Below are 17376 nucleotides of genomic sequence, written 5' to 3'. Positions count from 1 at the left end.
GCTGTTTACACCCATTCAAGCCAATCATAAGAACCTGATTAGCAACAGGGACTATCTGGGACAATGTTGGCTGAATAAAGTGCTTTGCTACAGGTGAATACCAACAGAGAAGAAGAAATATTTAAGACAAACAAACTGCAACCAGCCCTCTTCAGGCAGCACAGAAGATGACTGAAATTACTTTCTATACATGCTGTACAGACACAGCCTCAATATTCAGTGCAGCTGAAGCCATGCCCTCTCTGTGCATCTCATGGCACTATATTCCCAGGAAGGATAAAGCAAGAGATGTGAAATAGTGCAGCATTGTAAAAAGAGGTCCAATAATTTCAAGTGTATTCACCTGTTTTGTCTCCTTAGCTTGAGTTTTAATTATAAAAGACATAATCACACCCTAAACAATAAGCTGCTCAATTGCATATTTAGGCCCTTAGGCGAGGGCCACCCTAAGGCAAATGGTACACATATCACAACAGTGCAGCAGTAAATTTAGTTCTACACATTCAATCCAAAGATCAGAAGGGCCAGAAATATTTGGGAATTACAGGTTTCAACTGCCCTGTAGAACAGAGAAACATGATTTTCAGTTTGTTTTTTTTTTTTTTTTTAAATCAGGAAATCTGAGCTGTTAAGAAGGTAAATGCATTGGTCAGCCTCTCACAGAAACTCAGGTGACAACCAAACACTGAACGCTCCCAGTGCCAGCCTTTAAAAGACATGCTTACAACGATGACTTTTTGAGAACTTAAGATCCAGGAATAATACATGAAAAGAAAAGAGAACTATCAATATTATCTTAAAAGATGCAGTTTCAGGTTTTCATTCTATTAGGAAGAATTACTAAGGCAGATACTTACAGCTTGACATATAATTGGATATTTAATGCGATTGATTCCACCAGCAAAAACAGCAAATGTAAGAGCAGTATGGAAACAAAAGTTGAGAAGCATATGCCATCCTTTTCTACTTATTCGGATTGTGCTGTTGAAAAATCACATTTTAAAATTAAAACCCAGTGTATCTATTATGAAAATGAGAATTTGGAAAAAATTAATATGATAGAATTGAATTGTCTGACTCTCGAGTACATACTTAGCAATCTATCTATAGGACAGAGTTTGATTTATACAGCATTGAAATCAATGGTAAAAAGGTAAAATCAATGGTAAAAACTGTAGCCTACTGACAAGTGTCTACTTCAAGTTTCCTCCATCAAGTCAAGCATTTAAAGTAGAGTAATAAATGCAGTAGGTTTATTGCAATGCTTCTGATATACAGAACTTTAACAAGGCATCTCTGAAGGATTAAATGGAAACTGGAGATCAGAAGTCATTGCACTAACTAATACTTAGCAGCTTCTACAGTACAGTACATTCCTACTCTTTTAAATTGCTTATGGTCTTTAACAGAAGTATGTTGTTAAAATGGCATTCATATAAATCTTTCATATAAAAGAAGACAAGTTTTCTAAAGTCAAGAAGATTTAGAAGTTGAAGAAAATTTCTTTTATTCAATTATTTTTACCAGTCTTTCAACCAAACTTGGTCTTAGAAGCCAATGCCCCTAGTATAGCTGTCCAAAATGCTGCCTGCCTGGAATCTGCCAGAAAGCAACCTGATAGTGCTCATGGTTTTATGTTCAATTGTCAAGTCAGAAATCTCATGAAGGGTATGTAGACCATTTAGTCATATATCTAAGGAAAGACAGAGCTTGGGAACAGCTATATCTGAATCTGTGATAACCTTTTTTTTATTTCTCTGGTGTGAACCATATTGCTGGTGTCACTACCCAACAGTAATTCAGATAATTTTAATTCAACTTTCAGTGAAGGTCAGAAAAACTGAAGAACTTCAGCACAATGCTGACCATTTAACAGAAGGTTTTAAAAACTGAATTCTTACCTGTGATGGACAATGTAGGTGATAATGGAAGCAAACAGGCACAACAACATAACTGCAGTACACGCATATACCACAGGGTGCAGAAACTCCCCTGGGTACTGGGGGAAAGACAACACTGTCTTAAAATCCTATGGAGAAAACAAAATGATTTAACATTGTTAGGTATGTGTGAAACTCTGAGGCTTCATTTCAATATATCCTGTCCTTTCTAGCTGTTCCCTTGCACAAGCAGGAAAATAAGATGATGAACTTTTTATGTAGATACAGTTCATGAATTTACAATAAGATCAGACTACTCTTCCCTCATCTACATACATTTCGCAAGACAGAAATTAACCTTTTTGTACAAGCAGGCATATCCTAATTTAAAAAAAAAGGGTCTAAAAAAATACATGCATTTTCCAGGTAGGAGCAGTATCTGTTCCTTCTGATAACATGAACTGTGCATATTTTACTAGGATTTTAAGTATGAAATATTGAATTAGTATAAAGGCCTCAAAAATGGCATATACATGGCTGTAAAAGAATCACTCCATGAAACAAAAGCCATGAAATAAACTCAAATTATCAACTCCCTTGCTCTTATATTCAAATACAATTACCAGCTGATACACCTCCTCTGACCCAGTGACCTTCACTCTTAGTTGCAAATACTCTATTACCTATATCAACTCAAAAGCAGCTTGACAGCCACGTTAACAGCACGGTAAGAATCCATGCATTTGTTTTGGACCTGCTAGTACCTACTGACATGATTCTTCATGAAAAACAGAAAGAAAAACTGTAAATATCTTTGTAAAATCGACCATATCACAGTATCAGAGTATATCAGAGGTTGGAAGGGACCTCAAGAGATCATCAGGTCCAACCCCCCCTGCCAGAGCAGGATCACTTAGGGTAGTCTGCACAGAAATGCATCCAGGTGGGTTTGGAAAGTCTCCAGAGAAGGAGACTCCACAACCCCCCTGGGCAGCCTGTTCCAGGGCTCTGTCACACTCACTGTAAAGAAGTTTCTCCTCATGCTGAGGTGAAATCTTCTGTGTTCAAGTTTGAACCCATTGTTCCTTGTCTTATCACTGTGAACCACCGAAAAGAGCCTGGCCCCTTCCACTTGACACCCACCCCTCAGATATACATTTTTTTCTTCTCTCACGGCTAAATCCGCAGGCGTGACGGATGCAAAAACCAGTATTCCTTCAGACTTCTTGAATTAAACCAAACATTAGACATTCACTGTAATGCATTAAACCACATCTGTTTGTGGCACTATATTTCTGCAAACAAGTACTCTAAGTTAGACACAAATTATTATCCAAGAGCAAATAAAGTGTCACCTACATGCCTGTTTCCATGTGCAGTGGTATTAGCTGCACACACAAAAATGGATATACATCCCAGCACAGAAAAAGCTATGACCTGAAGTACTGAATATGACAACCCAGCAAATTTCAGCACTGAACATGCTGGTACACATTTAAAATATTTTGTTCTTATTTGTCAGTTTTAAATTACCCTTGGAAGAAGATTCAATGCATTATTTTCCTGAAGTGAAATCTCCCCTTTGGAGGCTGGGACTGCAACACTAATACATTTTTCTAATCGCATTTGCATGCAGAGAGCTGATTTCCAGAACCATTATTTATGTATATGAACTTGTCCATGTACAAGCAGCTAATGTTCATGAGTATACGCAATTATTAAATCAGGGGGAAATGTACTATTCTGTTTACCTTCCAGAAAAGTCCTTACAAGTAACAGATGCCCCAGTAGTAATGATTTTTCTTCGTACTAGCTTTAAAGTTCCTAAAATTGATTGTACGTGTTTCTCCAGATGCATACTAATGTCAGTGCTAAAACAGAGCAGCTTCCAACATATACAACAAAGACCATCAAAATGAACAAATAAGGTATGATCAAGATGGCAAAATAGATGTCCACTTCCTAAGCTTGCATGTGTACCTCAGTTAAATCTGCTCAGTCACTGCTTGCCCCACATGTCTCTTCTCAGCCCTGGCCAGTTTACCAAGACTCAAAGTCAGAGGTGGAATCAGCCATCACACAGGTAGTCTTATGATGTCTCCTTAAATCTCTTGTTACTCTTCCCTCAACCACAAGTGGAATATGAGGAAAATAACTCTTTTGATGTGGTAGCTTTTAATGTGATAGTCCTTATGCCTTTGAGGCCATCTCTTTATTTCCCCCCCCCTCACAAATTTCAAATAATTAGTTAAAAATCTATTGACCCAGAACTTCCACAGCATCTCCACTTGAACACCCATTTTCTGACTGTCATTTCTCCCAAGTTTTCACTTGCATCATTTCACAGGATCACAGGATGTTAGGGGTTGGACAGGACCTCTGGAGATCATCAAGTCCAACCCCCTTGCCAGAGCAGGACTATAGAATCTAGTGCAGGTCACACAGGAATGCATCCAGACAGATCTGGGGAGCCCGTTCCAGTGCTCCATGACCCTTACCATAAAGAAGTTCTTCCTCATGTTGAGGTGGAACTTCCTCTGCTGCAGTTTATATCCATTGCCCCTTGTCTTATCACAGGGCACAAGTGAGAAGAGGCTGTCCCTTCCTTCTTGACACCCAGCCCTCGTATGTTTATAAACATTTATTAAGTCCTCTCTCAGTCTTGTCCAGACTGAAAAGCCCATTTCCCCACTAATTCTTTTACAGGTTGAATTTCTTGAGGTAGACTACAAAAATGTTCAGTATAATTTTGACTCATATTATTAGAGAAATAATTTAAAGAATGGTCAGCTTAAATAGACATACTTTGCTGAAAGCCATAAAATATTTACTTGTAGCTCTTGCTGATATAAACATATATTGGTATACTAATAGTATGTGTTGCCATAATTTTATGTACACACTTGCTTCATTTGTGTGCATTAAGAAAACTGTTAATGCAATTAATGTAGTAGTAACAATGTAGTTAAAGAAATAACTATCTCGAATATTTCTTAGAAAAACAAATGAAAAACAACTTTGAAAAGTTAACAAAGTTGTGAAAAAGGTAGCAACAAAAAGAAGCAATTTGATTTGAGAGAGCATCATTCAGCATACTAAAGAACTAGCTTTAAATAATGTAAATGCAAGGATCAGCCAATCACTATGTTTGAACATGAACATGAAAGCAAATACACTATGTCCTACAGGAATACAATCATTGTGCTTGCAGAAGAATCAAGAACAATCAGCACCTTTAAGCTAATTCCATTTTTAAATACTCTTTTTTTTTTTTACTTATCTCTTTTCTAATCATGTAGCGTTAATAAGCGGTAGAACTTCTGAGTATCATAATGTACAATTGCCAACGTAGAATATCCTTTTAAAGAGTTTTATGTATTGAAAACTGATTTTATTATAGATATATAATAAACGTATCTTGTCTGCTTTTTGATGATAATTAAACCTTATTGATCTGTCAATCTCCCCTGAGTAATCCTCTGGGAGAGACAGCATGCAGAAAACAAAGGGGGGTTTAAGTCTCTACACAAAGCAGCATAATTTTATGTTACATTTTAAAAAGGTGAGTTTGACTTTATTTCCTAGAGGGGATTCAAACAATTATGATATTGAAAAATGGCATAAATTATCTACATGAAAATCACTACACACAAGACTTTGACCATTACTAACTGCTGCCAACAACTACAATGCCAGTGAAATGTTGTCTAATGAGAATCTGTCAGTCATTCACCCTTGTAAGGTATGAAACCAGCTTCTTTCAGTTGTGAATTCCACCATAGTACATAAAGCACAATAGAAATCAGCAATGGAAATTAGTGACAGAAAATACTTTTTATCAGCTACTGCATCCCACAATCAGAGTTAAAAAAACATCAGAGTGTAAATGGGACTTTCATTTTTACTTGAGACTTCACTCCAAAAACTGACTGAAATATTGATCAGTTAAAACTCAATATGAAAGAATAAAGAGGTACAGAGAAACTATATACCAAATGCAGTCCTGAGACATCTAATCGCAGATGCTGAGAAAGCTGAGGTGACCATTCTACAGGGAACTAATACTCTCTGATCTTTTGACAAAATTACAGGTGCTCAAAACAATCTAGTTTGCATTGTAAATGTTTGCAACCAATCTTCTTATACTGGCAAATTAAACATTTATTTTTAATATACTGCTTGTAATGGTATGATGCTGGAAAGTATAGCCTGACTGGTTGCATTTAAAGCAAGACACCTGAAATTGTGTTCCCTGAGAAAGCGATATCCAAGCACCACAGAGACTTGGATGAACACAAGTGCATTGAATCAGTTATGGTAAGGTTTATATTTCTATTTGTATTTAGATTCCTCCTGCTTAAACTATTTAGATTCCTCCTGCTTAAAACAAATCTTAAACCTTAGGTGCCTAATATTAGGATGTTTAGGAGCATCACAGTATGGAAATTATCCACAGAGCTGGATCTCTACAGAAAGCTGAAAACACTACAATGTACATTGAGTGGAGCAGTTGATGTGATGGAGGAAAGAACCACTATTTGACAGGACTGAAAGAAGGGGTTTACAGCAACCTCATAAAGTTCAACAAAGAGAAATAAAAAGTTTCCTCTCTCTGGCTTTGCAGAAGGATCAGAGTGTCCTGGTGAACAATAAATTGAAAGCAAAGCAGTGTTGAGCCCTTGTGGAACATAAGGTGAACCACACATTGGGCTGTACTAGTAAGAGTGGTGGAAGCAGGCTAAGGAAAGTGATACTCACTTTCATTCGCCACATGTGAGACCAAATCTCAGTTAGTGTGCCCAGTAAAAGACATTGATGAATGGGAAGGAACCCAGTAGAAACCACCGAGACAGTACAATAGCTCAAGACCTAGATTCTTTAACTTACATCTCCTATCTCCCAAGAGTTGACCTATTTTACTGAGCTCTTATATAGCACAGATCCCTTTACTCTCTGGTTGAAGTTGCACCATGAAGAATGCAAGACCCATTAAGCAGGGAGAAAGCAAGAGCAAATGGAAAAGAGTGAGTTTAAGCCAGAGGCTTGATTTGTTATAAAGTCAGTGCATTTTGAAGGAGACAAGCCTGGATTTTTGTTGCCAGTATCAAGCCAGTTTATGCATTTTACAGAGCAAATAATACATATTATTAAGTGTAATTTAATAAAAAGTAGGTGTAATCAAAGGAGAAAGGAATAAAAGCTGGATCTTGCTCTTATGAGTACTGTAATTCTAAGGTTCCATGCAAAAGATTGGCATATTCAGGAATATTCTGAAAAATATTCTGGAAAGTTGGACTCAACGCTGGCTGTGTGAGCTAAGCAGTCTCTGTTAGGTGAGCAGTACATGCCAGCTAAGGACTTCAATGAAGAGTATGTTACTCCTTGTCAGGCCTCTGAATGACAGCAGAGCTAAAAAGTCTCTCTCTTCACACTGGGAAGCATAGACACACATGCAGAGTAATCTTTTTCCAGGGAATTTTGCAATTCCCATTACACTGAATGATAATGTCACAGATAGCAAGTAAACTTTCTGGATTACTTGCATAGTCTTTGGTGCTTAAACTCTGCTAAGGTCTATTTCTGTAGGTGTAAAAGTAAGCATTTAAAACAAACAAAAGTTCATTCCTGAACTTCTCTTCATAAGCAGTCTGATTTTTCAAAGTAATGAACCATGTTTCTACATCCTCTTACAAGAAAACTCTGTGTTCTCTATGAGGAAAATGTCAAATACTGTAATTATGTCAACCTTCCAAATGACATCTCTGTAATACTTCCCTAACTCATGGCTTAATTTCTCAAAAGGCTTTGACAAGCTGTTTAATTTGGACAAGATCTGAAACGTGGAAGTTTACAACATTGTTCGCAGAATTCAGTTTCATGAATAGGTCTAAGAAATTCTGCAATTGTCTCCAATCACACTGAAAATATTGAAAACGTAGCTTTTGTGGTACTGTGATCCTACCAATTTGGAATGACTTAAAAGATTCAAGCAATGGTTATAAAACAACAGGAGAAAAATTCAGTAACTCTCGGCATGATCTACATATCTTGACTTTCCTCAAGTTCTCGTTGACAGAGATTTCTAAGATTTGCTTCCAGAACACCTTTAAATTTGTTATGTTTTTGTAAGCTCACTCTCTTCAGCCCTAATTATCTCAAGTAGCCATCCACTGAATGTATGCTACTTCTGCAAATAATGACTCTTTACACTCAAAGAAAAAAAAAATCCAACAAAACCTCCACCTGTGTTGTTTAGAATAATGAGATACTTTGTGACAAAACAGGAAATGAGTTGTACCTGGTTTTACATTCGTTTAACTTATCTTCAGGAATACAATTAAAAATGCTAACAGTATTTATTAATCCATTTTATGTTAATTGAGAAATAATATACTTAGGTTTAAGAATTTTACTAGTGTTTATTTGGCAGATTTGAGGAAATTATTATTGACAAAGCAGTCTGAGGAAGGAAAGGAACTACTGTATGCAATTACAGTAACATTCATTACTATTGAGTTGCCATTCTCTTCTAAGAGAAACTAAAGGAAGAACAAAGGACAACGTATGCCAAAACGTATCTAGCAAATTTTGAAATTCAGTGTTGTGATTGAATATTTTTGTAATATTCTGAATGGTTTGTATTTGGATATACTATGGCTACAGGGCAACTAGACTGGTCATAACATAACCAGATATTGTCCCAAAACATTAAAATATTGACACACAGCTCAATTCACAAAAGAGTACAAATACTTATAATTAAATATACCAAAACTTCAGAATATGTAAGTTCATAATGTTACTGTAAGACAGGTAATCACCAAGACTCTAGAGGGGTGTGGTCACCTCCCTTACACACTAGAGTGTGACTGTCTGTCCTCATCCTACAGATAACAGAAGAAAAGACAAAATAGAGGACTGGTCTAAAGACACAAGTATATGAAGGGAAAGGCTAGAACATAACTCAGGAGTTTAATTCACAGTATTTTACTCTCACCCCTAGGACATACCATTCAAAAGCTGATCAGAAATGATAATGCTGTATTATGTCTGACACTGCTATTTTACTTCCAACCACCAACGCAACCCAGAGCAGAGGGAAAGTGTGAGAGTATGCGGAAGAGCTTGTACCTCCTTTCCAACCCAACCTCCAAACTGTGCTCTCTCTCTCTCCTTGACATCACTTGAATAACTGTCACAGAGAGAAATCAAATGGCTCTACATGAATCCTCTCACTTGAAGTGTGCTCATGCTTATTAATTATCAATCATAGTTGATAAATCCTTGATTGCTGCATTTCTAAAAAAGGATTCTATGAAATCTTTATTTTAACCCTTTTATGGTACATAGGCAGAAACAACTTTTACAAAAGCAATTCAGGGAACTTTGTCCTACTGTTTAAAAAGATAACAAATCAGAATATGTGTTATACTAGCTATAAAATGGACATTTGGAGTAACTGAGGCTTCTATTTCATCTTCTTCCACAACAGGAAGAAGATGAAATTATTCTGATGGTAACCTTCAGCATTTTGCTTTATTGCTGCTCTTCAGTTTACAGATGCTACTTCAGTTTTCTTCTATTGGCCCAAAGTGTAATATCAATTACAAATTTTTATGGTTTAAAAGATCAGAGAATTATAGATTAATAGCATGTATCATAATATTATAGCTGATTTTTATTGGCTATATACCATATGCCAGCTACTTTGAATTTGCTCTCAGTTAAAATTTGAAAATAGACCAGGCACTCAGGTGTGAATTAAGAAGATACTTATAGATAGGCACTTTATACTGCTCATATTATAAATTAATATCTAACCAGAACAATGAAATATTTTTAATTTCTGGTAAAAGAATTGAACTGCCCCAAAAAGAATAGTCTCTAATAAAATATTCCCTGACTTTATGCCAAAAAACACTAACAAATAACACTTGAACGAAAATGATTTCACTAAATAAAGCTACAAAAGTTTCCAATAACTGTTTAAAAAGACAGCTGTTGGAACATACATTTGTGTCTGTGTGTCTACATGTATTAAAATGACTTAAGATCAAGCACTTTTTTTTAGTGACTGCAAAACACGAGTTAAAGAACATATGACATTATTTGCTGCTGTATCAATTGTAAAGCAAGAGTGTATCTTGCACAGAAAAAAAAGCAGGTACTGCTGAAAAAGACAAGAATTAAACCAGAACTACATACCAGATGTGAAAGCTGCATTAAAAGGTGCCTCAATGGCCTGGATGGCTGTAGAAATAACAATCTGCTACATCTTTCCAGAGATGAATGTGCATGCAGCTTTACAAACCAAAAATTAATTGTAGCCCTTGTGTCAGCATACAAATTTTGCAAACAAAATGAAACTACGGAATTGGCTGTTCGCAAGCAACTAGTTAGCATTTAGTAACTACTCAAAGTTTGAGAAGAACAGGCTGAACTCAAGCAGTTGAAGGAGGGGGAAGCCATTTTGGGTGTGGCACCTGCAAAGTCAACAGGTGCTTTCTTTAATGAATTGAGAAAATCACCCTCAAAGCAAAATTATGTTTCACATTTTGGGAAACAAGCAGCTGGGGGGAAAAGTGAACCATAGAAAGCTGTAGGAAATGGGATATATTTCGTATCATTAAATCTTAGGAACAGCTCTTAAATTCTGAACAATTCTGGAATGGGTGAATAACTCTGAGGGAAATCAGTTCTTATGAAGTGGACGATAATATCTGCATTTAACTCGTGGGTGCCACAGCCTTGTTCTATGATTGGCTGCCATCTGGGCTCCATCTGACAGCAGCAGATTGGTATTCTCTGCACACGTCCTTGCAATTCCTGTCGCCTCTGTTTGCTGTCCCTTACACATACACACAATACATTATTTACTCAACTATAAACATTTCTGTAATGTACACAAGCAGCTTCTACAGTGCAATCATGCACCAGCATTCAGGATCAACCAGGTATTAACAACACACATCTGGCCAATCTTTTTACCACTGATTTATAATAAATATTTTTAATGGTGCAAACATTTTCTTACTATGTATGTTAGAAAGATCTCACTTTTTTTTTGTTTGCTTTCCTCTAGTCCCTGAGCAATAAAAGGTCATGCATGTATCATATTTTTGCTTTCATAAAGGTAACTTTCTGTTAAGCAGGATAGTTAAATAACAGCAATGGGAACTGTAAGTGTGACTGAGAACAGACCAAAGCAGGCTGATGTGTTAGCACCGCACAGAAATATTTTTCTTCACAAACAGCAATTTTATCAGGCAGCTGTCAGCATTGGGATACAAACTGAAACTCCTACAGAATCAATAAGGACAGCACTGTCTTTACTTAAAAGAGAAGAAGATGCTATTCCTCTCCATTTATTAAATGATTCAACATTGCGGTATGTCTGCAACTAATTAGTATGATCAACACAGTGCAGGGCAGGAACAAAAGCAGACCAGCCTCTGAGATGTGCTGATGTAAAAGCACACAGGAGTATACATTTTAAAACCCTGTCCTGTAACTTACAACCATTACATACTGATCGTCCCTTGACAGAACTTAAATTTGTAATACCAAATTTAATGCCATTTCTGATTAGGCCTGTTTCTGGGTATTAAAACTGACCACCAGAATTATTTACTTTCTATTCACTTAAATAACTTCCTTTCTTTAAGACTGTCTTATACTAAACATTACAGAAAACAGAAGGTCAGTGGCTGACAAGAATGATACAGATGCACATAAAAAGAACGTATGTATGGCAAAGGAGAGAGGGAAATACAGGTATATTTGCTAAGTCATATACTTACCATTAGCACTGCAAAGTTACTGAAGTGTGTACTCTGAATGGTGGTAATATTGCCTGCAGAACTAATTATGTGGCACCCTTCTCCCCACCAGCCTCCATGTCCGTCTAGAAGGTCAAAATCCCAGAAGGCTGCAATGGGGTCTATACCCCGTGCAAAGTGCCTCAACCCTATAGTAAGAGGGCTGGTGAGGTTTCCAAAACTGCACCCATCTGCAAAAGCAACAAACAGAATCAGGTAGATGGAGTGGAAAACCCTTTATTGATGAATGCTGTGTGAAGAGATCAGATACACTAAACTGAAAGCAATAGACATATATGCTTAAGGGTCAAAATCAAAGGCAGTGCTCACATTCAGAAAAGTTTGCAATAGCATAAATAAACCTGAACATTTTAGTCCTATTATGTGTCCAAATGATCTGATCATCTTTCACACAGCAGGTTTTTTGTTGTTTCAGATTCTTCAGTTACAACCAGTGCTATACTACTGCCTGTGTAACTGCAGAAATGGCTCAGTTTCGTGGTATAATTAACAGCTGAAACAATCTGCACTTTGAAAGTCACATTTAAACGTTTAAAAAAGGTTAACAGAAATAAAAGCACTATTCAGTATCAAGTAGAATTAGTAAAATTGCCTAGGTGAATAATTGATCAAAATAATTACTCATTAGGACATACAATCCATCACATTTAGACAAAAGCTTTTAACAACACCTGTTTTATGTCCATTGTATCAGAAAGTATACTGCTAAGTATTGATACATGCAACAGGACACCAAGTCCCATTTCAAAACTGTATTTTTATCAGCACAGGACGTTAACATTGCAATTTTCATTGTGAAGTGTAAAGCAAGATTCTTTCCTAGAGCACCGAGCTTTAAGAAACAAGCATCTGTAACAACACTGTTAACAAACAGTAGCACAAAATTTGCATTCTAGTCATACAGCAAGTGCATTTCTCTATTTGGAAGATAATTTGAATAAAATCATACAGATAGGAACAACTGCAAACATTTGTAGTAAAGAAAGAGACTGTGTTCAGCCTCTGAGCACACTGTATACTCTACTCCTCTGTTCTCTACATAATCAAGTATAGCTTTTAGATTAAAGGAAACAATGCAGAACAGCTCCTTACCTATTTTAGCAAAAACAGCTGGTGTGGCAACCGTCCTACGTTTCCCATCATCTGCAAGATTTGATGAGTTTCCTGTGCTAGGAAAGAGTTTTCCATTCCGAAAGACAATAAACTGTAGCTTGCAAGTGGAGTTATCAACAGATTGCCAGGCTGAAGACTGAGAGAAGACAGACTGTGGCAAATGAACTGAAGCTACTGCTACAGCATTCTGTACAATGAGAAAAAAAAAGAAACATTTAAAATGCAAATCACAACAGGGCTGCTTTCATGATGTTTTAAACTCCTGTGCAAGAAATGTATGCTGCCTTCCTTTTCCAACAGACTGGAAGCAACCAAAGAAGCACGAGCTGTAACCATGGGAATAGGATTGGTACAGTGCATATTAAAAGAGAAAACGTTTTGATTGAATGCGAGAGTCTATATGGTCAAGCTCCCTGCTGCAGAGGTGAGAATGGTTCTTACCGTGCCTGCTAGAGGGTCCATCAACACTGCAGATCTGATTTAAAGAGACAACCTCTACCAGGTTTTCTCCTTCACTTAAAACAGAATCAGACAACTTACATTAAAACATTCCTCCAAAAGGGTACTTAAGGAGTAGAAAAATAATTTTATTAATGCAAAAAATTACATCAGCAGAGAACTGCAAGTGCAGTAAACACATTTTATGAATATGGGTTTTTTGCTTCATATAAGGAAAATCAGTTAACTCTGTGTCTGAGTAATGCAGGATTAAAAAAAATTACCAGCATTAACATGAAATAAGAAAACAAGACAGCAGTAGGAGAAAATGAATGAAGACTGTCAGCTCACTATAATGGTTTTGAGTTGTGAGTGTGTTATACACCCTTTTACAAGCAGATAATTCCCTTAAAGCAGAGCTATAAAATACACCAAACATTACATTCTGAGGACTTCACTCATCAAGCATTTTTTTTCCTGCCAAAGTAGCAAACTAATTATTAGACAGAGGTATTTACAAGAAAAAAAACAAATGATGAGCAACGGGAAAATAAACAGGGAGTCTGTCCTGAGCCTCGAAGTGAAAAGCGTATGTATTTAAAAACAAACAAACTACAAAATGTTCTAATTTGCATTTCCCCCAAGGGCAAAGTATAGCTTCTGTGCACATAATTTACATAGATTATCACACAGTTTACTCATAGCACATGTGCACTACCTCTTTGAGAAGTAAAACAACAATCTTCACAGTCACATAAACAAGCATGACATTAATATATACGTCCATGTAGTAGGAGAAATATACATGTGAGAAATTAAAGGTACAACAGAGATTTGTGAACTAGAATGAATATGATAGACATCTAGTGACCTCATCACAAACATGAGAGAAAAGAATGAGTACCAGTCTGTGATGTCACTGAAATGCTTAAATAAACAGATAAGGCTTCTGTACCATTTTCTCTTCATTACTATGTGTATTTCGGACAAGTTTTGTGATTTTAACAATAAAAATGCCCAAAAATTCTTTTAAAAATATGTATTCTGTCTAGGCACTGCAACTTATTAAAAATAAGATCAAATAGCAACAGGACATTTCTACATTAGATTTTAAAATTACTGTGAAAGCTTTAATTGGAATGAACGGAGCTAAATATCAAGCACTTGCCCTTAGACTGATTCCACTGCCTAATTCACTAAAGCTGTCATAACTGGCTTTATCTCATGCTTCTGAGAAAGACGTATTTTACTCTTTGATACCTCAAGGTACCTGTATGTGTTGAACCTCTTATGATGCCATTTTGGCTTTAAAAGTTATCAGCAAGTATGGACAGAATTTTTTTAAGTGTCATTTTGTCAAATGCTAGATCACAGTCGAGGACTTACCTGGAGCTGTATAGAAGTGTGAGGGAAATTACAGTGTGACTGTTATATTTATATTGGATTATTATTATTATTCTGTGTTGGACAAAGCAATAACAATGACATATTAAATTACATTAATCACTAATTATAGATAAAAAGTGAAAGCTAGAAGCATCTGAATAAGCTTATGATAATGAAACCAACAGCTAAAGGCACTGGGATAAGTACCAATGTGCTATGACTTGACAAATCCAGTTCTACACAACCCAAATAAATTTATAGCACTTTTGCTAAGAGGGGAAATGTCTAAATCATTGTAGTTCTCTGATTTCTTCTCCACTGGGACTTATGGGCACCAATGCGAAAAAATAATAGTGCAGACATCTTGGCTGTGAGACTGTGGAGGTGCAGAGAAGAGATTGCACACATCTGAAGCACAGAGAGCTGGCATGCAAGTCTGATGACAGCTTGCACAGCTGGGGAAAGACCAAGGTTATGTCCACCCCTTACCCTCTCACTATTTCCCTGTCTCTGCCTACACAAGGACCTTTGTGCTATGTAACATAAAAGAAAGGAACCCAACACAGTGCTCCAAATTTACGCACATACAACTTCACCTCACAGGGGCAAAGTCAAATGCAGTGAAGAAAAGTTATGTAAAGCCTACAGATGGGTTTAGTGTGGGCTGGTCATACTGCATGAGCTGACTGAGTAAATTTCACACATAGAGTAATTTACAGGACAAAGATGAATTTACAGAGAACAGATTTACTCATTAGACTTCAGGAGAGTGTTTTTCCCACTCTCTCTCCTCAAAACATACCAAGAATATGAATACTCATAACTAATTATTTCATAATATTTGCTAAATAACGTCTACAGTCACTTCCTAGAATCACAATTTAATTGTGATTAGTGTCCTATCTCATATTTCAAACAATTTCTTTTGAGTGCAGGCAGTCTGGTGAAGCAAAGGGCAAAGGGACAAGGCTGTTCCTTGACTGGAGAAACTGTACATGTAAAGCAAACTGCTCACTGCACATCAAATATTTACTTTACACAGAAATTCCTCAAAATTAAACATCAAACTGCCTGTTACAACAATATGCCTGCCAACAGGCTCCTCTGTAAGGATATTAATGAAAAATGCACACATTGTGATTGCCCACACAGTCACAATGCTGTTTATGAATAAATATTTATGAACAATTTCTACCATGTAAGATATGTGAGAATCATCTTTTCAATAGCATTAGTCATTATTCACAGGAGCAGGATGACCAGTGCACCCAGGCAATCCCCGTTGCTGTGGTAGGGAATGGGTGGAGTTTGATTGGAGTCTCAGTCTTGAATTCTGTTAATCTTAACATGTGATGATGAGTAAGTCAATTTCCTACACTTGCCTCAGTTTCCCTCTCACTTGGTGAAATAAAAATGATGGTATCTCTTTTGCTCTGTAAGGTGATCCATAGGCCTGAGATGAAGTCTAATATGGGAATAGATTATTACAAAACCCAATGAGATTAAAAGATTAAATTGTGAGTAAATGACAATGTTTCAGATACTTCAAAATCCACATAAATCATCTCATTAAAAAACTAATTATTTGGACACCATATCACATCACATAAGATCTGACATTTCTAATCATGCCAGTGCAGTATCAGGAAGCTGCTCCACCTCTACGAGGGCAGAAAGAGCACCAGAAAAAAACCCAAACCATCAAGTGTTCTGCATAGCAGCTGCAGTTTTGCAATGACATAGGTCGGCACTGGCATCTCGTATTTTCCCTGGAAAAGCTTAGATTTGGTGTCAGCAGTTTGCTAGTTAGGTTTAGACATTCTGTGAGCGTTTTCAAAACAGAATGTCAATAATCCCTTCAAGACCCCATTTCACTTTTAGTCCTATTAACTGGATTGTACTGGCATTGATTAGAAGAGGAAATCCTGAACATACTGTAGATTTTTCTAAGGAACATTTCTCTTCTAGAATGTCCAGTGTTTTAAAATGAAAGTTGTCCAAAGACATCCACTCATTTGCACAAAAATATGACAGAACTTTCAAAACCTCCCAGTAATCTTCTGTGTTATCTGCCCAGATACTTGAATATCTGCATTACGACCTACAGCCAGGGAAAGAAGGCTTATCAGCTCAAAACCAGTTCTGAGGATTACCCTGGAGGGCTCCTAGGAGTCCTGGGGTCCTATGCCATCTTGGGACCTAGGAAATATTCCAAGAAGCCAAATGAAAGGCTTTTTCAAACACTGTGAATCATAACTTGGAAAGTATGCTTTTGTAAGTACTTCTAAAATTTTATTTTCTCTTTCCAATTCAGAGTTATTTTTTTTTAGCATGTGGAAATTTTCAAAGTATCTATGCAACATAAACAGCACAAATAAATCCAGCTGGATCCTACAAGTTCTCAATGTGATTGGAAAATCTCGTTCTAAAGAGAAAATGGCTTATTAAAACTGTTTTAAGGGAAAAATGAAAGATTTAAAGTGAAGTTTTTCCACAGGCAATTTATTCTGGTCAGCAGTTCATTCCTTACAATCAATTTTAGCCTTAACAAGGAACTTTTAAGCATTTAGGAAAGAGTCTTTTGCCTTAGGTGCCTTTGAAATATGTAGGCCCTTCTACTTTCACATCTCTTTTAAGAGACCTGCTTCTGCTTCCACTATTGCCTCCCCACAATCATGTTCTACTTGTCTAAAAGCCAGCATAATATTGAGAGACCTATT

The 17376-nt window shown here is 36.6% G+C and overlaps 1 protein-coding gene across 2 annotated transcripts in view; it reads right to left on the bottom strand.

Moving 5' to 3' along the window:
- Window positions 1-17376, bottom strand: part of LOC128967977 (adhesion G protein-coupled receptor A3-like) — a 257561-nt gene that overhangs the window by 34148 nt on the left and 206037 nt on the right. For both annotated transcript variants that reach the window (XM_054382291.1, XM_054382292.1), the window contains 4 exons: window positions 12812-13019; window positions 11681-11889; window positions 1902-2029; window positions 858-981 (listed from right to left, as the gene is read on the bottom strand). In XM_054382291.1, coding sequence (XP_054238266.1) covers window positions 858-981; window positions 1902-2029; window positions 11681-11889; window positions 12812-13019 — 669 coding nt within the window. The remainder of the gene's footprint in view (window positions 1-857; window positions 982-1901; window positions 2030-11680; window positions 11890-12811; window positions 13020-17376) is intronic.

This window comes from Indicator indicator, chromosome 7 (genome assembly GCF_027791375.1).
Source record: "Indicator indicator isolate 239-I01 chromosome 7, UM_Iind_1.1, whole genome shotgun sequence".
Taxonomy (NCBI): Eukaryota; Metazoa; Chordata; class Aves; order Piciformes; family Indicatoridae; genus Indicator; species Indicator indicator.
The sequence above is the reverse complement of the archived record's forward strand: the minus strand, read 5'-3'. Positions and strand labels throughout refer to the sequence as shown.